Consider the following 25,460-nt stretch of genomic DNA (forward strand, 5'->3'; position numbering starts at 1 on the left):
TTCTTAACGAGCTTTTTCATACAAGGCACTGATGGGAGAGTTGACCCACAATATAATCTTTTAAAGAAGTATAAGAGGCAGAGCAGAGAGAAGGAAATAGAAGAGTTGAGGTTTTTGTTTAATGATAGCTATAAACATACAAACCAGGTCAGAAAGTGACTCAAAACTGAAATGTAGGTCTTAAAACCTGGATCTAGAAATATGGCAATGAAGCAAAGTAATTTTTTTCAGGATAACAAAATGAGCTCTGGATTTTCACCTGCATCTCAGTTGCATTGCATACACGCCAACTGCAGCATCTTTCTTGGAGTGGAGGATAGAAGAATCCTTAAAGCAATGTCATAAAACTACCTGCATTCCCAGGACCTATAGGCTCGTTATTTCTGCAACAAGTCCCAGAAAACACACTACTTTCTCTGTAAGAAACCACTGATGGCCAGTGCATCCTATTTTCCGGAGAAGTACAAGAAACATTTTTAACAGGTAAGAGCTGCCATTCTATCTTTTTTGAGCATCTCACATAAGTCGAAGACAAGGCAGTTCCCCAACTTCTTGTAATTCACAGAGTTGGTCTTCGGCTGTAGGAGAAGAGTAGAAAAGAGTCACTATCTTTTTGCTTAGAGTCTGCAAGCCTGTTAAGTTCTTCTGCACTCTCATTACTTCCTGAATACACAACGGAAGGGGACACAATGTGCTATGCGTGCGATTCTTAACTCAAATGGACTTTTATCTGTCTCCCGTTGTCCATGATAATCGCATGAAATCTTCCTTACTATTTCCCATTCCCTCAACATTTATTCAATCATAGCTACTCTTTTGATAATTATATGAGATCCAGACATTGTTCAGCAAGCAAAGTAGAAACAGACTGAACTCATTAATGCGAGAGACTGTCAAATTAAAAAAAAAGACTTCTGATTATTTCTGCATGTCTTGTGTCTTCTGTAGAAGGCACAAAAATTCTCGCATTTAATAACATTGCCAGCATTCTGTACACAGAGAATATAATTTAGAAACTTTCTTCAGTAACTTGTTTCCTAGAAGAACTTTGTATCCAGGATAGTTTGTGGATTCTGGTCCTCTAGGTGGCTTCTGAACTCTATTCTTTTCTTCAGCGTGTTGGCCTCCTCCTTCATATGGACCACCCTGTAATCTCTGTAACACTGTCCCAGAGCAAGCCCACCCTTGTTAGTCTTATTTTTCAACATTTTCCTTGACCAAGTCATATGTCTTCACTCTTCTAAATAAACGTTGGTATCAGCTTGCCAGTTAAAAAAAAAAAAAAGGTCCTATTGGGATTTCAACAGTGGAATGGCACTGATTACGTAACATCATGGTGCTTGCTTAGCAACCACGGATGGCACTTACTACTTGCAAGGCACTGTTGGGGCCAAGGGCAGGCCACCCCAAAATACCCCACAATAGCACATCGATTATTTTTAATTAAAGTTACTTGAGAAGCAAAAGGGGCATTCTGCCCTCCTGTCTCTGTTCCCCTTTACAGCAGGAAATAAATCTCCCATGTGAAAAATGCTCTGCCTGTATCCTTATCACCAAAGCTGGGGAGTTCAGGGCCGAGATGCCTACATAAACAAGCCTTGACAATTTACTGCCTCAAGCCTAAACTCTGCTTAAATTCCTTACTAATTATGTATCTCAAATCTAAATTTCTTTGTCCTGTCATTCCTCACAATTGATTGTTTCTTTGTGTAAAAAATGTATAGATACTGTCTGCCTTGTTCACTCTCCGAGCATCATTTCTGTATGATCTCCAATATGTGCATATTAAACTGGGTTTTTCTCCTGTTCATTTGGTCATGTGTCAGTTTTATTATCAGACCAGCTATAAGAACGCAAGAAAGGGAGAAAGGGGATTTTCCCCATCCAAACAGCACACTTAAACATTATTAACACATTTAATCCACATAATAATCTCATGAAGCAAGCACTATCATAATCAACCCCATTTTATAAATGAGAAAAGTGAGGGCCAGAGAATTTAAATAACCTGCCCAAATTCACATAGCTGGTGAGTAGCAGAACCTTGGTTACAATCCGGACAATCTCTGGTCTATAAGCTAAAATAACAAATGCTGTCCAGTCTTGTTTGTGTCTGTCTCTGTTCATTCAATGAGTCTCACTTTTCTCCTTGCCTCTTGCTTCATATATTTTGCAGGAATATTCTCTTGTCCCAGAAGTCTTACAGATTTCATGTGATGTACTTTGCATTGGGCTAAAACATTCCTCTTGGATTATATCCTGGCTACTTGTACAGAATACTGGGCACCATGGGACCTGTGTGCAGCCCTCAACACTGTCAAAAGCAGAAAAACCTGACTTGCAGAGAGACGAGAATAAAGCAGCCAGCAGCCTGATAAAGAGAGAGACTGAGAATGTCTGCTCATTCCCAGGAACTTTTCTGTCCTTTTCATTATTCCTCAGACCTAGCTATGCTGCCTGCATTTGGGTTTTATCAGATACTCTCCAAATTTTATTTTGTTTCTTAAAAATACAAGAAATTAATTCTACTTGGTCCCCTTTTATGCCTTTTCTTGTTTTTGGCTTGAAACATCCTTGTATGATATATTCCTGCCCTCCATTCTTTCTATTTGCAGTTCCGTTTCTCAGGTACATTTTGGCCCACCTCTATTATCTGCCTACAGGATGTCTTTTTGAAACAGTATAATTTTATTTTTCTTTTCACTTAGTCTGCAAATCTGTTACTTTTCATGAGGGAATGTAAGTCCCTAGGATAACCAATCCATTTTGTCCAATCATCTGATTTTATAGTCTCTAAATCAAGCTTTCCTGTGGTTTTCCATTTCTCCATTTCCACACTGATCATGGTTTTTCTCTGTTCCTTTTTTTAGGTTCCCCTTGCCCTTCTCCCCTCCTCCCATCTGGAAAGTTCTGGGTGAGTACTTTCTGGTATTTCATTCTACTAGTGATCACCCTTACATGTTGACAAACATATTTGAACAGATGTTACTCTGGCAATGTGAAAAATCAGCCTCTATCTCTATCTATCTTCCCGTCCACGACCTGCTGTGCATTGCTTCCATCCCACCCCTTGCAGGATAAGTCCTTCAACATATTTGACTTTGGAACCTTAGCTATACTTTCTGCTGTGCAATGCCGGACAAGTTACTTACCCCGGGAGCTTCAGTTTCCTCATCTGTAAGATACAGAGGATAAGATAGGATTGTTAAACAGAAACCCACAGGCCCAAAATGGTATTATGCTAAATCCCATGATATCAATTTCATACCAAATCTAATTGCAGTTTCACTTTCCCCAAACATGTAATCTTAATCAACCAGTCTGGAATTTTCTGGTCAGTACCAATGAGGTAATCTGCGTGAGCCCTCCCTATTCCCCCATTCCCAGAGGAAGAAAAGTCAATCTGCATGATAAAACCCTTGCCTTTCCCTTCCCTCCAGAGAAAAGATGTCCTGGCCCAAAATAATCCTTTCTTTTCTTTTGCCAATAACTTCCTTGCCCTGCCCTCCTTCCCATAAACTTCACATTTTGTATAACGCCTCGAGTATCTCTCCACTTGCTAAAAGGGATGCTACCCGATTCATGAATTGCTTAATAAAGACAATTAGTGCTTTAAATTTACTCACTTGAATTTTATTTTTCAACTGTATCCAATCATTTAGGATTAAAACAAAATTAGAATTTTAAGGGTAGGATAGGTAGGAAACGATACATACATTTAGCACAGTATCCAGCATTGAGTGAGGACTCAGTAAATGCTGGCAATTATACTCTCCATAGCCTTGCCAAAACTGGAATCATAGATCTTTTTAAAAGTTATTAATCTGATTGATAAAAATTACTCTTGTTACCTAGTGAAGGCTCTCTTTCCACCTGTGCACACAGAAGCTGATACTGTGTACATCGTTTTTGAGGGGGAAAAAAGAGTTTGTTGTTTGTGCATTCAAGTGGTAAGGAGACAGAAGGACAGCCTCTCAACTCTGTCTTCCTGATCCAGGGTATAGGGTAAGGTTAAGGGATTGGGGAGGGCAGGCTGGTGTGCAGAAGTGCTAGCAGGATGAGTTTTCATTGGCTCTCTCTTCTGCGCATACTCCTGGGTGGCTCACAGGCCCAGAAAAACAGCCTTAGCCTTCTGTTGTTAAGATGAGGTCAGCAGAGTAAACAAGGGTGAAGTTTTTATGTAGATTTAAGTCGTTTCCTTCTCTGAGTTTCTAGAGATTTAGTCCTCTGGCTCAGAGAGGAAGTCACCCTTACAAACGGAAATTTATCTTATCAATGTAAATTTCCCCTACAAATGGGTAACTTCTCCTAGGTCTTCAGAGCTTTTTCCTTGTCTGCTGTTTCTTAAAAGTAATCAGCCTAAAATAATTCGTGTGCCAAAGAGGCATATTTTGGGGTGAGAAATTCTGTTCCTGGTCCTGTGGTTACACTACTACTTGATTTCTTAGATTACTTGTCAAACATATTTGAATATAATTTTTGGCCATGTTGTAAACTATTTGACTGATAAATCTGTCCATTTTCTCCACCTGTATTTCTGTAATTCTGTCATCCTGAATTTTCGTTTATATTCTTGTTTGGACCCTGACTGAAAATGTCTTAAATTATTCACTTTAAAAATACCGTGTTGCTGCCTTCTCACATTTAGTTTTGCTGGTAAGAATGCTTACATAGCTTTGATTCTCATTAATTTGAGGTATTTTTTTTTCTCTCTAGGAAATTTTAGGAATTTCCCTTTCAGCACAGGTGTATAAGACTTCATGACAATGTGCCTAGGTGTAGGTTTTGTTTTTTGTTTTTTGGGCTTTTTTGTCTTACAGGGCATTTTGTGGTCACTTGCAATCATAGAACTTGTGTCTTTTTTTTAAGTTCTGGGAAATTTTCAGCTAATATGTTAATCAAATACTACCTCCCTTCTAGTCTTTCTATGTACTTTTTCCTGGAAGTTTATTAGGTATTTGAGACCTATTGTCTTGGTTACCATGCAAACGACATGACCTGCTCACCACAAGACAAAAGCCAATCCATCAAGAGGCAAGATGGTGGCAGAAGAAGGGCATTTTATTAAGCAATGAGCTAGCAAATTGGAAGATGGTGGACTAGCATCCTAAAGAACCATCTTACAGGGGACACAGAATCTTGAAGCAGCTATATAGACCAGTGGGTTATAGGGGAGGGGTTAGGAAAGTTAATCCTCTGGTGTTACAGACTAGTAGTCACCACACCAGATCTTTCAGTTGTCATGGATATAGGAATAGACAGAATCTCTGTCTGAGAGCCATCGCATTCCCAGGGAATTCAAAAGAACAAAATTATCATCTTATCACAGCTGGGAGGTACCTACACAAGCAGGGGCCATAAAATCTACAGAGCATGTATATCTCCTGGAGGGTGCATATCCTACTCATCTAGTTAATCAGAGGGAATTCAAAGTTCCAATATGGTTTCTTTTCTATAACATGGCTTCCCTTATGTCAACCTTGTGTTGTATCAATTCCCCCCTTTTGTTGTTTATTCCTCCATCTTGAGGGATATAGGGTGATGACTGCTCTAGCTTCTTCCTGCTGGTAAGGGGCATAGGTTGTTCCATCTCATTGAACCAGTCTCCTACTAAGACAGTGATGCAGGTGGCCTCCCAAAGTTAAGCCTATATTGTGTAAGCAATAATGGTATTTAATAGGAAGCATTTCTAGAGAAACAAAAGGAGAAACAATCTTAATAGTTGAAGCAAACCATAAACCAGTCTCTGAGCACAGGGGACAGCCAGTCAAAAACATTTATAAGTGTCAGAGTCAAAGTATTTTGCAGTTTTAAATGTCTTTGAGGATGTCATCAGATGTTCAGGTATCTTTCTGAGTGGCTTACAAAGCAACAGACATAAGTCTCTCTTAAATTAATATCAAGTTGTCCAGCTTCCGTTTGCAGGGCTTCTGGAAAAAGCACAGTTTCAGTTCTCAATGATTCAAATGAAAATGATGGAAACAAAAAATTGAAAACATTGGTTTGCATATTTGTAGTAAGACATATCAGGAGACTGGAAGAATTCAGGATTCAATCTAGTTTACAGATAGAAAACAAAAACCTCACAGTTTCTATGGCAACATCATTTTTCTAAGTTCACCACCCTCTCTCTCTTTTTTTTTTTTGGTGAGAAAGACTGGCCCTAAGCTAACATCTGTTGACAAGCTTCCTCTTTTTTGCTTGAGGAAGATTGTTGCTGTGCTAATATCCGTGGCATTCTTCCTCTATTTTTTTGTGTGTGGGATGCCACCACAGCATGGCTGGATGAATAGTGCTTAGGTCCACTCCTGGGACCCTAACCCGTGAATGCCAGGTGCTGAAGTGGAGCACACAAACTTAACAACTACACCACCAGGCCAGCCCCTGTTCACCTCATTTTCACCAAAGATAGCCAAATTAAGACTAATTGGTTTATGAAATAAGTCTGGTTTCAATAAACTTGATACTATTATTTCCTTAAGTACCCCAAGAATAGCAATTGATCATATACAGTCTTTCAAATCTTGCAACCTTCTGCTGGAACTTTCTACAAGAAAGCTCAGGTTGAACTTTAAAGGCCTCTTGAGGCCAGCAAAGCCAAGGATTTGTCATCAGAATCTGCCTGTTATACAGATAGATTTGGGGGATTCCTCTCTTCTCTTGAGTTTCCCCAAAATACGCTGAGGTTCCTTATACCTGTTAGAGAAGTAAACTTCTTCACTCACCTGGTAAGGTTGCTAGGAATCCTGTAAGCAAGGTATTAGACCAATATTTTCATGTGGCTTTATTTTATAAAGTCAATCTTTGTTCCTCAAAAGCTATCTTGTCATGTCTGAGTCTGCATGTTTCTCTCAAATATGACATTCCAGTCAAAGCTTTGGTAATATAACCAGTGTTTCCAATTGTGTCCTTTTATAAGGGGAATAGATTCTTATTAAACTTACACAAATAACTGCATTGCCATGAAAACAATTCTTACTCACTAAGAGTTTCAAATTCTGAAGGGATCAAGCAGGGGGAGAAAAGAAAAATACTTCAATTTCACTTAAAAAGGCATAATTTTGCCATGTTACTCTAAGTCATAGTTAGCTTAAGAGAAAGAGAAAAAGGTTTCCTTAAATCTGGAAAAAACAAAACATCAAAAAATCAGCAATATCTCAAATGACATGTCATAAAAATTATAATCATCCTCATCAGTTTATTCAGTCCTGTGTAATCAATTCTTGATCTTATTCTTCTGTTAGCAGTTTTATGAGGCCATAAGTTTCTTCATTAGAGTTCTGTAATTTCTTACCCAGTTCACTTTTATGATCTGAAAGTTTATCAGAAATCTGTCTTCTAGAGTAAGTGTTGGAGTCCTCTCCTTGAATCTCTCTGAAGATGAAATACATCTATAAAAACATCAGAGTTAGATAACAACTATCTAAAAATGACAAAAGACTCAAAAATGGCAATTGACAAAAAAATTTCACTATTTCTGTGACATACAACACTTTAAGGTAATAACTAGAATTATGGCTCTCAACTAGGACAGATTAGAATTTTAGGAATGTTATATAATTTTTAAAACATTTATATCAATAACATTTACCCATATAATACAACCTAAGAAGGTTTATCATCACTTATTTTACAATGCTTCCCATGAAATTTAACATACCAAATAAGCCTAATTAGCTTAGTATCTTCTTATTTATAGGAAGAGAGAGAACAAATGTCTTTGAGCAGTCCCAGGGGTCCTCTGAAATTCTCAAAGAAAAATTTTTTCCTTCAGGTCAAAAGAGCGACTTCATTTAGGATTTGAATTTTGGGGGAAGCTTGTCAAAAATTATTAAAAGGTTTTAAAACACTTGGTCAAATAGGAAACAATGCTTACTGCAAAATGATGTTCAGTTATCCATTCAAAAAAGTGACAATAGAAACAGTCATCAAGGGGCCAGCCGTGTGGCCGAGTGGTTAAGTTTGTGCACACTGCTTCAGTGGCCCGGAGTTTCATCAGTTTGGATCCTTGGCATGGACATGGCACCACTCATCAGGCCATGCTGAGGTGGCATCCCACATAGCACATCCAGACACTCACAACTAGAATATACAACTATGTACTGGGGGGCTGTGGGGAGAAGAAGAAGAAGAAAAAAAAGATCGGCAATGGTTGTTAGCTCAGGTGCCAATCTTTAAAAAAAAAAAAAAAAAAGAAACAGTCAAAAACCTTAATAGAGAGATCTCATCTTTTTGAACATAGGAAATTATCTTAACAAAGCATAGATTTTCTGTCTTTTGGGTAAACTTACTCAAAAATAAAGAGAAATGTTTTATAACCTCTATCAAGAGCAAACTAAAAGTTTAAGAAAATTATCCCTTTTAAGAGAAAGAAAACCAAATTTTAATTTTTGTGATAGCTTACATTTTATATTAAAACTCATTTGCTTACTTAGATTTACTTCAATCTTAGTCAACTTGACCATGCATAAAACTCTTTTTTAGGGTTCTTCTTCCACAAACCTACATCTTTCTTTTTACATTCAGAATTTGACCCATGGCTTCTCTTTTTTTTTTCCCACCTACTACTTTGGGATAAATTTATCTTTCTTAAGAAAACAAACAAAAATATTTCCATTCTTTATACCTTCTTTACTGAAAGCATACATCTTCTTTTCTTTGAATACAAATATGTTTTCATTCTTAATTTTTAGTAGAATTTTTGACCCTTATAGACCTTAGTGAAAACTAAAAAATTAGCACTTATGAATTGTCTTTTATATTAGCATTCTAAACACTTTTCATAATTTATAGAAACATGCTACTTCATAGTACAATCATTTAATAAAATACAAGACATGTTTACTAATAGACCAAAACATTTTTTAGTTTCTCTGTAATAAGAAGCCAGAATTAGATAATCTTAGACATGTTTAGCAATAATATTTCAGTATTTTTCTTCTTCTTCTTCCTCTTCTCCCCAAAACCCCCCAGCACATAGCTGTATATTCTAGTTGTGAGTGCCTCTGGTTGTGCTATGTGGGACGCCACCTCAGCATGGCCTGATGGGTGGTGTCATGTATGTGCCAAACAATTTTAAATAAGCTTTCACTTGCCAAAGATTGTTTTATATTATGTTAACTTGAAAGGCACTTTTGTTAGTTTCCATTACATTTGTATAAGTGCTTACTTTAACCCAATTGAGTAGAGCTCTTTAGAAATTATACCATCGGGAAGTAAGTTATCACACATATATAACTATATAGACACACATACACAGAGACTCTACAGCTATTGTTTTAAAATTATTGCCACAATCAAGTACAGTAATACAAGGCTCCCTAGTAATGAATCTAAATTTTGTTTTAAGCCTCTTTTTTTTACTAATATTTGTGGAGAAGACACTCAAGATGCTAGATTTTTGGCAAGGGTGCTCCTATGGCCGTTTTCTTTCCTTTTTCCTTTTTTCCCCTTCGGTCCTAGGAATTAGTGATGGGCTAGATACTCCCCAGAGGGTTTGCAAGCTCTTTGAGGTAAAAGTAAAGGGTGAAATCTGAACTGCCTCTACAGCTGCACTTCCAGTCTCCCAAGGGTATTTTTTTAGGGACAGTTGCTCTTGATTCCTCAGAAATTGGATTGTAACTCAAATGACGTTACAGGTTGGTCTACCTGTCCAACTACACCATTCCTAATTTGTTTCTTTCCCTCTGGAGTCTTAGTTTTATTTTAACTTAGGGAAGAAGGCCTAATAAATTCTTATCAAGCTCTGAATATCAGCTTCCCATTTGGCTGAATTTCTTATGATGCGTTGCTAAATCCTTTCAAATATCTTGTCGAGTTTCAGTTGGGACAAACAATAACTGTACCAGGCTATATTAAACAGCAGTTCCCCAGAAAATCTCTGAGTCTCATTCACTCTATGAGGGGCTCGTTTTGGGCCCTCCTTTGAACATAGATTACGGGATGTCTGTAAAACCATGACCTAATAGACGTTTCTCTTATGTACCTTTTATGACAATTTTTTATTAGCTTTTTGTAACAAAATCTTCAGTTTTTTTAAGTGCAGTTTTAAATGATCTTATCTAATGGAACATTCCTTCTAATGGCCAAATTAATTACCCCGCGGCTGACAGCAGTAAAGTAGGACCCCTCGTGGCAAAAGGGAGTGTAACCTGCATTTCTGTCAAACCATCTCTGACCACAAAATGGAGAACAACCGCGTTTTTGTCCCACTGTAGTTTTGGGACCCTCCTAACCTGAGGATTATCAAACCAAGCCCTCAGGACACAAAACAAGTTTGGCAAGATCCTGCTGTTCTCTGTAAACATCGACAGCTTCTGAAAACCTTCTGTCAAAAGGTGGAGCCCTTGACTCTTTCAAGATGAAAGATTTTTCCTTTTTCCTTCATTTGGAGGCTCAAAAAGAACCCAAAATGGCCACCATAATTTTATTTTAATTTTTTTTTGCTGAGAAAGATTTGCCCTGAGCTAACATCTGTGGCAATCTTCTTCTATTTTGTATGTGGTTTGCCACCACAGCATGGTCTGCGCCTGGGATCCAAACTCATGAACCAGGGCCCCTGACACAGCACACTGAACCCAAGCACTATGCCACGGGGCCGGCCTCTGTCCACTTTAATTTTAAATTATCCTAAGTTGTCTTTCCAGCTGTTTATAGTTATCCTCATTTTAGGAGGCTTTTTCCAAGGTGGCTGCAACAAGCAAGGTAGTTTCTAAAGAGAGTTTGTTATAGTCACCAAGGAACTAGGTCACCAAGGAACTAAGTCCCCAAACAGCCAATTTTAACAAATAAAACAGTGAGACACAGACAAATGTGAACAGACTTTGAAATCCAAGACTCTGGTACTCTGGGATCGTACCCTGGAGCTTGGGACTCTAACCTTATCCTTTTGCGTGCCCCAGTGGCTGTAACCCATTTATGTTGTCTCCCTTAAACCCTCAGTCCTTGCTTAGAACCTTAACCAAGCAAAAAATCTCAACAGCAGGACCTCTAACCCACAATTCCTATGAGATATTCAACAATTTTAGGCATGGGCACATTTTAACAAGGTCATTCACCCAAAAGACATCTGATCCTGGAGCTGTTTACAAACACAGACACGGAAACACCAGACACCGGTGAACTGGTTCCCAGATTCCAGGTGAAGTCCTATAACTCTTCCCATTCCAGCAGTGTGCCCTATTAGCCAGATGACCACCCTCAAAAGAAGGGGACCCCAGATGAAGGGAAAGAAAGTTTTCAGTGGTGCACCCCTGAGGCAACTTACCCTACTCCAGCCATGAGCCTGTTGACCTTCTAGAAGTAGCCATTTCTCTTTCCACTATAGGAAGCATTGGAGACAGCTGGCAGTGGAGGGAAACCAACAGGACCCACCCCCAAGGCAAAGAGAGCCTCAGCAGCTGCTAGGGACTTTCCCAAGAATTTCCCCCGAAGTTGGCTGGCTGCAGGCAGACTTATAGATCCCATCGTCATTGCCAATTTCTGTTACTACGCAAAGGGCATGATCTGCTCACCAAAAGACAAAAGCCAATCCATCAGGAGGCAAGATGGTGGCAAAGAAAGGGCATTTTATTAAGTGATGAGCTAGCAAATTGGAAGATGGTGGACTAGCATCCTAAAAATCATCTTAAGGGGATCACAGAGTCTTGAAGCAGCTATATGGGCCAGTGGGTTATGGGGGAGACTGTTAGGAATGTTGACCTTCTGGTGTTAGAGACCAGTAGTTGCCAGATCTTTCAGTTGTCCCAGATATCAACACAGAATCTCTCTTCAAGGGTCATCACATTCCTACGGAACTCAAAAGAACAAAGTTATTGTCTTATCACAGCTGGGAGGTACCTACCCAAGCAAGGGCCATAAAATCTACAGAGTATGTATGTCTCCTGGAGCATGCATATCCAGCTGAGTTAGTTAATTAGAGATCACTCAAAGTTACAATATGGTTTCTTTTCTACAATATGGCTTCCATATGTCAACCTTGTGTTGAGCCGATATCATCTTTGCCTCTACTTTTGTCCACATACCATCTTGAAACTGGAAAGCAATCCATTTTCACACCACATATAAACAATCTTTCTGGCACACAATTTTTATTATGTCACTCCCTTTGCTACCTTCACAGTGTCCTGGTTTTGTAGCAAAAGCACAAGACTTTTTATTATCTGGTCCCTGCTTCTCTCCAGTCTTCCCTTGCCTTAACCCTTCCTCTAACTCCAGTCATATTTAGACATGATCATTGTTTTTTTAAATGAATGTAAAGCATTCTCATTCACCTCTATTGGCTCTTCTGGAATCAATCCCTTGTGATATTATAACTTATAATAAGAAATATATATTTGGTCTTCAACCTAGCTCCTGGCATAGAGCTCCTAAAACGTTTGGAATTTCCTGTGATAAAAGCAATAACGGTGGCCTTTGTTATGTTAATGAAGCGACATTTGGAAAATCCTTAGTTAACCTAAGGATAGAGGGTGGTTGCCAGGGAAAGAAACCATGTGATTAGAGGGTTAGCACAGGAGAGAGGGGATGAAGGTTGAATCAGTTGCCAATGGTCAGTGACTTAATCAATCATGACTATGTAACGAAGCCTCTGTAAAAACTCAAAACACAGGTTTTGGAGAGCTTCTGGGTTGGGGAACATGGGGAGATCTGGGTAGAGTAACTCAACTACAAAGGGCATGGAAGCTCTGCATCCTTTCCCCATGCCTTGCCCCATGCATCTCTTTCATCTGGCTATTCCTGAATTATATCCTCTTTTAATAAATTGGTAATCTGGTAAGTGAAATGTTTCTCTGAGTTCTGTGAACCACTTTAGCAAGTTAATCGATCCGAGGAGGGGGTTGTGGGAACATCTGATTTATAGCTGGTTGGTCAGAAGTACAGGTAACAACCTGGACTTGAGACTAGAGTCTGAAGGAGGGAGCAGTCTTGTAGGACTAAATCCTTAACCTGTGGAATCTGATGCTATCTCTGGGTAGATAGTTTGAGAACTGAGTTGAATTACGACACTCGGCTGGTATCCTGAGCATTTCTTGGTGGTGTAGCGAACTGGCCCCCTCCCCCCATTGGAATTGGTACCAGAACCTGTTTACCCCTTCTCTCAAACGGGCCTTCTCATATTGGCTACGTATATCTGCCTAATTCTCACTGTTTTTCAGGTCTCAGGCCTTACCTCTCCTCTCACAGGAGCCTTCCTGGCCCTCTTCCCATCTGGGTTAGATGCCTCTTCCAGGTGCTCCCTAGCACACCGTGGTTACTGTTGTTACAGTATGTACGCCTCCATATTTTAAACTAATCATGCTCATCTCACTTCCACCATAGATTGTACACATCTGAAGGGTCCTGCAGAATCTTTATCACTGTGCACATCACAGAGCCTGGGACATGAAAGTTGCTCAATACATATACTTTGAGTTTTAAATGTATAATGTTGGATATGAGATGGGGAAGCAAAAAGAAAAGCATCATTTATTTTTTCTAGAAGGCTGGTTATAAAAGAAAGGTCATTGGTTGGATGCTAGCCAAAATGAGTTGTTTTGGTCAAAGGTAGGGTTTTTAAAAGATGGTATTTAGAAGGGAAGGAAAAAGGAAAACGCTGAAAAAACAGGAAAAATAAAGTAACAGATGGAACATTGCTTTTTGGAAGGAGAGTGGGGATAAGAAGGGATTGGATCAGAACCAAGATGAGAGGACAGACTTGAAAAGGAGAAGAGAGAGTTCCTTTGTCACAGGAAAAAAAGGAGGTGAAAGTGAGAACCGAAAGAATTTTTAAATATGACAAGATGAAGGAAAGATTTCACCCCTGAGGCTTAAGATATTTTTCTGTAAAGTGGGAAGCAGACTCTAAGAACAGACCAACAGATGTGCTTGGCAGCTGAGGACAGTGTTAGCAGTCTGGAAATAGCTGTGAGGAGAACGGAAGATGTTTACCATAGACATGTTAGGAGCTCTCAAAGCATGTTGAAAGCCCTGCTGGGGTCGGCAGGACTCCTTAAAACTACAGAAAAACTTGTGAAGTTTGCCTTTGATGAATAAATGCAAAGCAATGAGGAAAGTTAATATATTGAGGTATAAGAGGAAGCCATTTGGTTTAAAACTAATTTGCCTTGATCTTGTTTTTCCAGAATGGCCTGATGTGGCCTGTCAAGCATGCCTTGCACATCTGTTTTAAATATTTACAATATCCTAAAGCAAAGAATGCCGCCTTTAAAGATAGGGATGTTGCCTCCCTCCCAGATCAGCGTTTGTTTAAAGATAGGCATTTCTTCCCAGAAACTAAGAGTCACGCTGACCTGCTGTGTATATCTTGTGACCACTGACCTGCTGTGCTGGCAAAACATCTCGTGAATGTAGTAAAAAGAGATATTCTTGTCATATTTGATGTATGTTCCTTGTTCCAAAATCGTTTCTAACCATGCTGTGCACTTACCAGAGTGCTGCCTTCCCTGGTGAAGGTCATTCTCCTGGGCCGTGTAGCCCGCAGATTGGCTCATATAATAAACTCACCCCAATTTTGATTTATAGATTGATTATTGATTATTTGTGTTGACACCTCTGAAGTGATGTTTAAAATAATGTATTTTCAAAAGCCACTTATCATTGACTAAAATCTTTGGTATATCAATAAAGGTGTCAATAAAGGCTTTTTATAATTCAGTCATGGCACGCTTCTGTTGGGATCACTCAAATACAGCTTTCCTTTGGGTAGTCATAAGTATAGGGGCTGGCAATATTCCCAGATGTGGATAAGCTTTTCCCCCCAAACCCAAATAAACTAACCAAACACTGGGCTTCCTGGTTAGTCCTAGCAGTGGGTAACGAAAGCAGTTTAATTTTGGCCACTTGTGGAGTATTCCAGGTAGCTCCTGCCTAGGTTATTCCTAAGAATTTTACCATTAGGGTAGGTCCTTGGACCTTTGCTGAATTTGTTAACGAGCCTCAGTTGGTTGTGTGAGTTATTGCGTTCAAATCAGTCCTAGCCTGCTCTTCAGTTCCCAACATTATCATGCGTCATCAATGCGGTGTACTATTACACTGGGGACCAAGTCCACATCCCTCCTGATCAAATTCTGACAGTAAGCTGGTGAGTTGTGATAGCCCCATGGCAACACAGTAAATGTCAGTCAGGATCCTTCCCATGTGAAAGTGAACTGCGGTTGGCTCCTCTCCAAGACTGAGACAGAGGAGAAAGCATTTGAGAAAAAAGTCACTGAGTGCCAGTCTCCTTTAGACTGTTATGTTTTTTTTGTATAGTCCAAACCATGGTCAGAACTGCTGAGGCTATGAGCAGCACCATCTTATTAAGCCTCAATAGTCTACTGTTAGTCCCCACGAGCTGCAAGCCTTTTACACAGGCCACACAGGACTATTGTACAGAGAATTCATCAGTGCCAGCGCTCCAGCTTCTAACATGTCATTAAAGTGGTGATCTCTTTTTGCCCACCAGGTATTCCATATTGTTTTAAGTTAACCACCTGCGTGGGTTCAGGCAGAACTAGTGGTTTCCATTTAGCGTGTCCAATTAAGACTGGCCTGAAGGAGGACTTTCATGCCTCTCTTCTCAATACTAGGTAGGGGAAGCAATCTCTGGGCCGACATAATGTCTATCCTAATAATAAATTCAGGCACAGGAGACTCGATTTCCTCATATAAAGTTTGTTCAAAAATCCCAATTTTCATCTAAACTTTCACCTCAATCCTGTTAACCTTTGCATCTCCATTTCCGCCTGATCTAAATTTAGCCGCCATTAAAACATCACCAACAGTTTTCAAATCACAGTGTTTTGGGCTCCTGTGTCAAGGAGTCCCGGAAAAGTCTCTCCCTTCCTACCCCAACCTGGCCATTTTATCCACACATGTGCTTATGGCCTTGGGTCTCTGCCAGGTTGAGCCACAAGACCCTGGCCTCTCCTTCAGTATCTACCTTGATTAATCTGCTTAACCAAAACCCTAGGTGGTTCTGAGTGGGGTTTCTCATTGCAATTTTGTCCTTTGGCTTTTCAAATTCCTCCAAACTGGGGTAAATAGAGTGGACTTGTTTGGGGCCTTCTAATGTTGGGGGACCAGCAGGGAGTCCCATTGGTCCACCCAACCTTCAATAGTGCTGCATCAACACTATTGTTTCAACACCATTAATGTCTGCCACATCCATCTCATTTCTCAATAACCATCTAAATAGTTTCTTGTATCAATTCCAATAGGAAGATTCCCCACACCCATAAGAAATTTCTCAGACACCAGCTGGATGCCCTACAATTGAACTCAATTCTGACACCGTCTACCCAGAGATAGTATCAGGTCCCACAGGTGGAGGGCTTAGTCCCACAAGATTGGCTGCCCACAACCCACAGTTCAAATGCCAATGGCAAGCCCAGGTTGTTACCTGTACTTTCTACCGATTGGCTATAAATCAGACATCCTGCAACCCTTTCCTCAGGTTTGATTAATTTGCTAGAGTGGCTCACAGAACTCAGAGAAACGTTTTACTTACTAGATTACTGGTTTATTATAAAAGGATATAACTCAGGAATGCTATGGAAGAGATGCATAGGGCAAGGTATGGGGAAAGGGGCGTGGAGCTTCATACTCTCTCTGAATACACTACTCTCCTTGCATCTCCACGTGTTCACCAACCCAGAAGCTCTCTAAACCCTGTCCTTTTTTGGTTTTTATGGAGGCTTTATTACATAGGCATGATTGATTAAATCATTGGCCATTGGTGATCCATTCAACCTCGAGGACCTTTCCCCTCCCTGGATAGTTCCAACTCTCTAATGACATGTTTAGTTCTCCTGGCAACTAGCTCCTTTCCTTAGATGGGTCCAAAAGGCATGTCATTAACTTAATAGGAGACACCTTTGCTGATCTCATATCTCTTACAAAATTCCAAGGGTTTTAGGAGCTCTGTGCCAGACATGAGGATGAAGACCACATATATATGTATACGTCTTATTATAAATTACAATGTCACCCCATCTAAAGATTTCTACCTTGCTGAGACCAGTCCCTTGACTCTCCTTTCTGTCTCTCCCATTTTCTTTTTTAATTACTTTGGTGACCTCGTGTAGGGTCGTGCTTGCCCAGCAGTAGCCTACATGCCCTATAGCAGCCATGTGTCCTTCTGGCCCCCTTCTGGGTGTGCCACCAACCATCTGGTATTGTAACAATCCAGGAAGAACATCACATCTTGGAGGAACACAGAGCCCTTCTACATGAGCTACTGGTCTTGGAATGCTGGTCATGGAAGGACGGTCCCTTTTGGCAAGCATGTAGGCTTTGTTCCCCTGCCATTATAAGCAACCCCCTCTGTATTCACGGTAGTGAGTGAAGGTGCACAACTCTGTCCAGTCGGCTACTCCTGGACACTCCTTGTATTTAGGTCCCAATAAACACTTTATGTCTCATACACTGTCTCCGGGTCTTTTCTTCGGTCTCTCTGCTACCTATCCCACACTGCTTGCACAGCTGGGCACGCAGTCAGACACCTTGGTATCAGTAAGATCCATGGAGGGAAGCTGAGACAGCAAACTGATAAAACTTCTGACCGTTGTTTGATTTTGCAAGAGCAACGTCACATGGGGTGCCCTTCTAAAAGGGGTCCCCTTAATCACAGCATTTACTGTAAACTGGTAATGGGCATATTCAGCGGGTGAATATCCCAGTCCTGGTAAAGCCAATCCCACATGGCTTGCACGTGAAGCAGATCAGCTGCTTCATCTGAAGTGTTCTGCTAGGCATTTACAGGGGGAATTGGGCAGTCCCCCATCTCAGGATAAACACACTTTATAGTGGCTTTTATCCAGTCCACCAGGCTGACCTTCCCTCAGGAACAATCTTCTGCATGTCTGGATCACTTATAGCCATCTGTAATTGGTCAATAGTGAACTGTGGGCCCTGTATTAACCCAAACACGCTCTTCCATCTATAACATTCGAAACGAAAGACATAGCCCCAAATTAGTTACTCTCACATTCCATTTTAGTAAAGGTTCCTCAGGAAGCTCATGATACCCATCCACAAAATGAGGCAACTCCCACACACTGTATCCCCTGGTTTCAGTAGTTTCTTGGTTTATCTGCCACCACACTGACTACATTTTTGGTGACCAGAGGCCTTCAAGATACTTTCTTGGCATGATTTTTCCCTTTGTGGGCAGCTTTGAGTTTCATGGCCAAATCTCAGACTGACTCAAATCTGAGCTTGGTCTGGCATCAAGTGTGCACTCAGCACTTTATCTCATTCTGTTATTACAGATAACAATAACGAAGGGACTGTATGTTTAGAATGTTTCTTAGTATTTTGTGTTTTCTTACGTATCCAATTAGTCAGCTCCTCAGGAGTTGGGTCTTCTCTCATCTCTAATTCCACTGGTACCCTTTACCTTTCGCAACTGATAAAAGCACAGCTGCAGTTTACCCCATGGGTGACTAACAAGCCATCCAGGCAGCAAAGGCTCCTCATCCCCTGCCTTTCCCTTCTTTCTTCCCAAACCATGTTTCCATGAGCCTGAGCCGTTCAGGCAAATCCCACTTCACTGACACTACATGTCTAGGAAAAACACATTATGTTTTCCTTTGCTCTCACATTTCACTTTTGGCCACTAAATGTGTGGGGGTTTTCCCCATACTGACCAATTCTCCAACACCAGCTGGGTGTCCTACAATTCAATATAGTTCTGACACTATCTATCTGGAGTTAGTGTCAGATTCCACAAGTTAAGGACTCAGTCCCACAAAACTGCTCCCACTTTAGACAGCAATCACAAGTCCCAGGTTGTCACCTGTACTTCTGACCAACTGGCTGTAAATCGGGGTTCCCATGACTCCCTCCTTGGGCTCAACAATTTGCTAGGACATCTCATAGAACTCAGGATAACATTTACTTATGTTAGCTGGTTTATTATATGATAAAGGATATGAAAGGATTCGGATGAATAGCCAGATGAAGAGATACATACATAGGGTGAGCCCTGGAAGGGTCCTGAACACAGGAGCTTTGGTCCCTGTGGGATTGGGATGCACCACCCTCCTGGAACATGGATGTGTTTGCCAGTCTGGAAGCTCTCTAGTATTTTGGGGATTTTTATGGATGTTTCATCAGGTGTAATCAGTTATTAATTCCATTTCCAACCCTTCTCTCATCTCCAGAGAATGGGAGGTGGGGCTGAAAGTACCAAGCTTCTAATCATGGCTTGGTCTTTCTGGTGACCAGCTGTGATCCAGGAGCCCACCAGAGTCATCTCATTAGAACAGAAAATGCTCCTATCACCCAAGAAATCCCAAGAGTTTTAGGAGCTCTGTGTCAGGAAACAGGCTCAAAGGCCAAATATTAGGAGGAACCAAGGGCAGAGACCAAAATATATCTCATTCTTTTATACAAGCGAATACAGAGAATTGCAGCCAAGATCAGCTGATCTGGAGCAGGAGCCACTAGAGGCACAAATTGGTAGGAAAAAAACACTTAAATGGTAATTACGATGAATTGCTGGAGGCTGAGTGTGGACTAGGAAAGAGTGACACACTTCTGGGGCCAATATTATTAGGGGGGTGGCAGAAGCAGGTGAGTGAGTGTAACTGGAGCAGGGCAAAGGCTATAACCCTGGAAGGAAGGATATGTCTACTGCTTGAGATCTGGAACTAAAATGAGGGAGGAAGGGAGGAAATCCTCTAACCTCACTCTTCTTCCACCCTCCCATCTCCTGTTGCTATTTCCTATTGGATTGGTCAAACCCAACCGGAAGCCAACCATCAATGAAGGAAATTAGGGATACAGTGTTCAGTGGTCAGCCTCCTCTGGAAGGAATATGTTAGGAAAATAGAGAACAAAATCAGCACAAGATATGTCTTCCTTTTTAAAAAATCTTTTCCTTTGTTTTATTCTCATCTCCATCTCTTTTCATACCCATTTATTTGCTCTTAAACACAATCCTAATAAATACCCAAGTTAATAGCTTCAAAAGCAACTATATTATTATGGTTCTAGCAAACTATGTCCAGTTTGATATTTTAAAATATTCATACCACATCTGATATTGATTATTCAGTACTTTGTAAACATATTTCTATAACACTTAAGAAAATTTATAATTTATGAAAGGACACAAGCAAAGATTTCATCATATTGTTAGGTGAAATGGTTATATGTATGTTGTGACGTTATACATTTGAGCAAGACAAGAGAATTTATTGCTTGAGGTCTAGAAATAATTTAAATTCAACTCTCACTGTAATATGGATTTACTTTTATAGAACACTAAAGGCTCCTGAGTAAACAGTAAACTATAGGTGATTCATCGTAGGTTTGGAAATATAATACTCCAGATATAATTATGATATATGTAAAATATACAGAAACAATATTTAATTGTATAAAAAGCCTGTAAAATGGATAAGAGAAAAATTAAAGCACAAGAATAAATGAACAAAGAATACAAATAATTAACACAAAATAAAATGCAAATATAAAGCTTCAATCTCACCATAAGTTAAAAAGTAAATTAAAACAATTTCAATGTTACATCAGCAAATATGCATATATACTTAATTAGGAAATTATATGTACTATAATGACTCCAACTATGTAAAAAATGCACTAAGGAAAAAAGGAAATAGTTGATTTTTTTTGGTGTGGAGAAATTGTGGCGATTCTTTTATACCATTTTATTCAATTTCTATATTTTTCTCCATTATACAATTTTCTTCAATGAGCCTAAAAAATTTTCTTTTAAGTTATATAACACATCTCCAAAAAAACAGCAGCAAGAATACTGCTTGGTCTTCAAAAAATTTTCCAGTGATATTCAAAATAAAATGACTATTGTTTAAGGAAAAAAATAAAATAATCTGTAAAGCTGACAGATTTTTTTTTTAATTGAGGAATACAAAAGACACACACACGTGTATTTATATATGCACACATGTGCCTACACATATATAAGAGAGACGTGATCATAAAATAGTAGTAAATACACAGAAAACCATCAGCACGCCCCATAATCATAAAAACTCAATATAATGAATTCAAATTGTAAAAGTCTGAACCAATGCTGCTATGACTCCCATTGTTTTCAATGGGTATATTTGAACTGCTCTTCCAATGTACATGTTTGTTCATTTGTGAGTTCAAGGGACTCCAACCCTGAGAATTTTAAAACAATTTCTGAACAGGTTTCAGAGGAACACTCTTGGATTGTGCTTATGTATTAAAACAAGCTCATAAACCCAGTGTATCACATACTGGCATGCAACAATCACACAGCTTCTGGCTGTTAAATACATCCCTCACATATTTCAGCAAGGGAACTTTTTAGTAAATATCCTATTTCTAAGTCATACTTTAAAAAATTCCAAGTTTGTGGTATTATTTCCACAACACCCAGTGCCTGGCTCTTCAGGTATCTTAAGTGATATTTTGTATTGCCTTTATCACAGATTTTCTATCACCCCTAAATTTGAGGGGAGGAATAATTTCCAAATTTATCCATTCATTAACTAAATACACAAGATATACCTAATATTGATGTTGTTGATTTTTAAAATTATACATACTGCTAATTATTATATACAACAGAAGCTTATGTGACATCAACAAAGACTTAGGCTTGAGGTTTTAAGGGTCTTCTGAATGAGAGAGGAGTTTCCATCTCATGCTTGTATCAACTTCTTCAGCAAAATTTCCCAGCTCCTGCTCCTTAGACAGCTCCAGGAAGGCCTAAATAGGAGACAAAGAAGAAGGAAAAGAATTACCAAGTTGTGGATTGTCTTCCAAATACACAAGAAAAATGCAGTTACTTTCAGGTGAAATTCAGTGATCAAACAAAACCACAAAGGTTGACCCACCTTTTCCAGTGTGCACTGAGAGAGGCTGTATTCTTCCAGGTTAAAGTTATATTTCACTGAAAAAAAAAAAAGACAAGTAGTAGAGTCTTATAATTTATTACCAAGAATTTTTTCAAAAGCATACAAAATAAAAATGCAAATCATTGATATAGGAATATAGAGCTGAATCAGCAAATGTTTGATGAAAGAATGAAATCATGACAAGTCACAGAATTAATATGTGCATATTAAATCAATCTTGATATTAGAATTTTCTTATATTGCATTTTGATAATATGTGTTTTCTTACTTAGTATATGCATCCTGGGGAGATGCGTAAGTTCCCTGAGGAACTGCATAATTGATTGATACATGTATTCTTACACGTGAGGAAGAATTCAATCCCATTCCATTCCCGTTAAAAGGACCCACTCCTTCCGTGTGGGTGTGCTTCAGCCGGTTCATCTCCCGGACCAGCTCTCTGCTGGGCTTCCCCACAGGAACTCTGCATGACACTAGTCACCAGACTCACATGGTCACAAGTCCACAGTTCACCATTTATACGTTGAGTGTCTTCCATGTATGAGCCACCCTTAGGTGCCACAGATAGAGCAATAAAGAAAACAGACAGAAACAAAACCCCTGCCTCCGTGTATTTGATGTGAGGAATATGGACATCAAATAAATAAGCACTTAAATATATAATAAAGTAAATATTGATAGCTATTATGGAGAAACAATAAATCAGGTAAAGGAAATAGGAAGTGCTGGCACTCTTTTGTACCGGATAGTCAGGGAGGACCACAGCAATAAAGCAATAATTGAGCAGAAACCCGAAAGAAGTGAGGAAGCTGACCAGCTATTTAGGAAGCAGAATTCCAGGAAGGATTAGCAAGTGCAGAGTCCTGAGGTGGAGTATGCATGTCTGCAACATTTAGGAAGAGCTAGGAAGTCAGAGTGTCTGGAGGAGGAGGAGTGAACCAGAGAATTATATTTATATTTATATTTATATTTATATTAATATTTATATTATATTATAATTATATCCATTATTTATATAATGAGCCAGCACTGTTCTAGGCTCTTCACAAATGAACTCATTTAATCGTCCTAAGCACCCTGCCATGTAGGCGCTGATGTTATCCCTCATTTTAGAGGTGAGCCATCTAGACGTGCAGGGATTGCCTAGCTTTACTCAATGTCTCCTAGCATGTCAGCAGCCGTGCTGGGATGGGATTCCACAGAGCCTGTGCTAGTTTGAGCTCTTCACTACCATGCTGTGTTGAGAAACTACACAAGATGGCCTGCTGTTGAGAATGACCCAGTTAAAAGTGGGAAAAAGATGACAAAGAGAGGGAATGGACAATTTCAAGTGGCAAGAGGAGTTATGCACAATGCAGGGGACACTCTTAGCTAGAGACACGGACAGTTCATCATCGTTAACAGGAAGGCAGAACACAGCACAGGTGCAGGGAGGATTTCTGTTGCCTTTATTTTGTCAGTGAAACATAAAGCAAGGGAATCAACTGAGGGAGAAAAGCAGCAAGGAGAAGGCCATGTAAGAGGAGGAGTGAGGAAAGAAGTTAGGACATTTGGTGTGAATGGATTGTGCGCATGTGAGCAAAGCAGGTTGGACTAAGGGGCTTTCTGAGGTTAATGTCCTGAATTCACAGTAGAACCAGTCAAGCACGATTGTGTGTTTTCCTGCAGCTATGGTCTCTGCGCTGGAGATTAACCACTTCATTAGAGTTGGACTCTCCGAAGTTGGGGTTAAATCCCCCCATTATCTACCATTAAAATTCTTAAAATCATCCCCTACTGGGCCTATTTTCAAACCACACAATTATCTCCCATTAAATTATTATCCAAGTCTGAACTGATTCTTCAAAAGCTTTGTTTAAAAAATGGTCATTCTTACCTGCCTCTAATTTGTGAAAAGCCTGAGACAGAGGGTGGACATCCGCCACGGGCAGTTTATAGACCACGAAGGAGGAAAATCTGGGAACGGGAAAATGTCATATTTGACCTTGAGTTTTAAGGGGAAAAAATGACCATCAAAATAAATATTGATATTATCAGCAATTTTCTTTTTAAAATAAAAGTAATGCAATTTTTTTTTAATGCATGGCTTACGTATGAAATAAGTAATTTATCAGTGGACAAATCTTAGAATGGCTTTGGTTGCCAGCTGTTGGAGACAGCTCTAGAAGTGATCCAGCATAGTTACAGTTATGCTCACTTTATGCCAACTGTGTTCTCGTTGAACACAGAATGAACATAGGGTGTCCCCAAGCCTCCCTGGGGGGCCACAGCTTCCTGGGTAGCTCCCAAATCTCTTATAATCTAAAAGACTCAACAAAACAGTTTTTGAAGTCCCTAACTTGATTATAAAGTCAAATAACCCTGAAGTTCTCACAGAGCAGAAAAGGAACCCTGAGGGTAAAGCCAACAGAATTCTTCATAACCAAAAGCTCCTTTCACCTTTCCTTCTGCACAGCCTGTGGGAAAAGCTTCAGAATTTCAACGTGCACCAAAGTCACTTGAGAACTTTCCTTTACTTTTAGTTCTAGAATGTAATCCTTGCCAAATTTGCTTTTCAGGTGTTGGATGGATCCGACGCATCTATGGGCAAGAAGGAAAACATGTTGGGAAAAAATATTACTCCTTAAATTTTGTTATGTTGTTTTTAAATTTCAAATGTAAGGGAAAGGACGTCACTAAGGGAGCTGAAACGAAGAATTCCAGGTGCTCATAGCGATTTTTCCCTTTTAATAGGGAATCTCATTTTGGGGGCCAAGTGCAGGCTCTGGAAAGACACTTACCTGAGTCTTCCCGACACCATGATGGCAACGCGGTCACAGATGGCCTCAGCCTCAGCCAGGTAATGGGTGCTCAGGAGGGCCCCTCTCTCTGTGTTTTTAATGGCTTTCTGGATTGTTTGCCTGAAGTAAGCCAAAACATTAACACCATTAAAAGAAAGGAGGTAGGAAAAAAAGAAAGAGGGGAAATTTTATAGAAAAAAATACAGTTTGTGAATCATATTTAGATACTAATTCAAAAAAAAAGCCCCAGGAAATGTGAATACTAACTAGATTTTTGATAACATAAAGAAAACTTCTATAAATGTTTAGGTGTGTTAATGGTGTTCTGGTTAAGTTAAAAAAGAAAGGGAAGACTTCATATCCTTTGGAGATACTAACAAATACTTATAAATAAAGCATATGCTACCTAGTATTTGCTTCAAAATAATTGGAGAGTGGGGAAAGGAAGTGGGTGGAGGTATAAAAAGATTGGCCCTATGTGGACATCTGTTGAAACTAGGTGATGGGTATAAAGGGTTCATAAATGACTTTCTTCACATTTGTGCAAAATCTCCATAGCAAAATTCTTTTAAAAGGTTGGGAAGGAGGTCAGCACCATGGCTGAGTGGTTAAGTTCATGCACGCCACTTCAGCAGCCCAGGGGTTGCCAGTTCGGATCCTGGGCATGGACCTAGCATGGCTCATCAAGCCACACTGTGGGGGCATCCCACATAGAAGAACTAGAATGACTTACAACTAGGATACAACTATGTACTGGGGCTTTGGGGGGAAAAAGAAGAGGAAGATTGGCAACAGATGTGAGCTCAGGGCCAATCTCCCTAAA

General features: G+C 39.7%; 1 protein-coding gene and 2 long non-coding RNA genes across 6 annotated transcripts in view; 1 reads left to right on the plus strand and 2 right to left on the minus strand.

The window, feature by feature from the left end:
- The first annotated feature begins 345 nt into the window (after window positions 1-345).
- LOC139040076 (uncharacterized) lies at window positions 346-24,728 on the plus strand. The gene is made up of 3 exons (XR_011493917.1): window positions 346-483; window positions 2,871-2,914; window positions 24,591-24,728. It is a non-coding gene; the product is annotated as an uncharacterized lncRNA (long non-coding RNA).
- LOC139040075 (uncharacterized) lies at window positions 440-11,402 on the minus strand. 2 transcript variants are annotated; one of them, XR_011493916.1, is made up of 4 exons: window positions 11,267-11,402; window positions 7,295-7,391; window positions 3,153-3,175; window positions 440-578 (listed from the first exon to the last, which is right to left on the minus strand). It is a non-coding gene; the product is annotated as an uncharacterized lncRNA (long non-coding RNA). The 2 variants fall into 2 exon arrangements; XR_011493915.1 differs by lacking the exons at window positions 440-578; window positions 3,153-3,175 and adding an exon at window positions 5,763-5,930 and having other exon boundaries at window positions 6,726-7,391.
- ABCA6 (ATP binding cassette subfamily A member 6) overlaps window positions 19,843-25,460 on the minus strand; it is a 59,193-nt gene continuing 53,575 nt past the window's right edge. For all 3 annotated transcript variants that reach the window (XM_044745417.2, XM_044745418.2, XM_014847673.3), the window contains 5 exons: window positions 24,638-24,757; window positions 24,297-24,437; window positions 23,734-23,813; window positions 21,837-21,892; window positions 19,843-21,708 (listed from right to left, as the gene is read on the minus strand). In XM_044745417.2, the coding sequence (XP_044601352.2) occupies window positions 21,607-21,708; window positions 21,837-21,892; window positions 23,734-23,813; window positions 24,297-24,437; window positions 24,638-24,757 (499 nt within the window). In that variant the 3' untranslated portion in view covers window positions 19,843-21,606. The remainder of the gene's footprint in view (window positions 21,709-21,836; window positions 21,893-23,733; window positions 23,814-24,296; window positions 24,438-24,637; window positions 24,758-25,460) is intronic.

The sequence above is a fragment of the Equus asinus genome, chromosome 13 (genome assembly GCF_041296235.1).
Source record: "Equus asinus isolate D_3611 breed Donkey chromosome 13, EquAss-T2T_v2, whole genome shotgun sequence".
NCBI classification, from domain to species: Eukaryota; Metazoa; Chordata; class Mammalia; order Perissodactyla; family Equidae; genus Equus; species Equus asinus.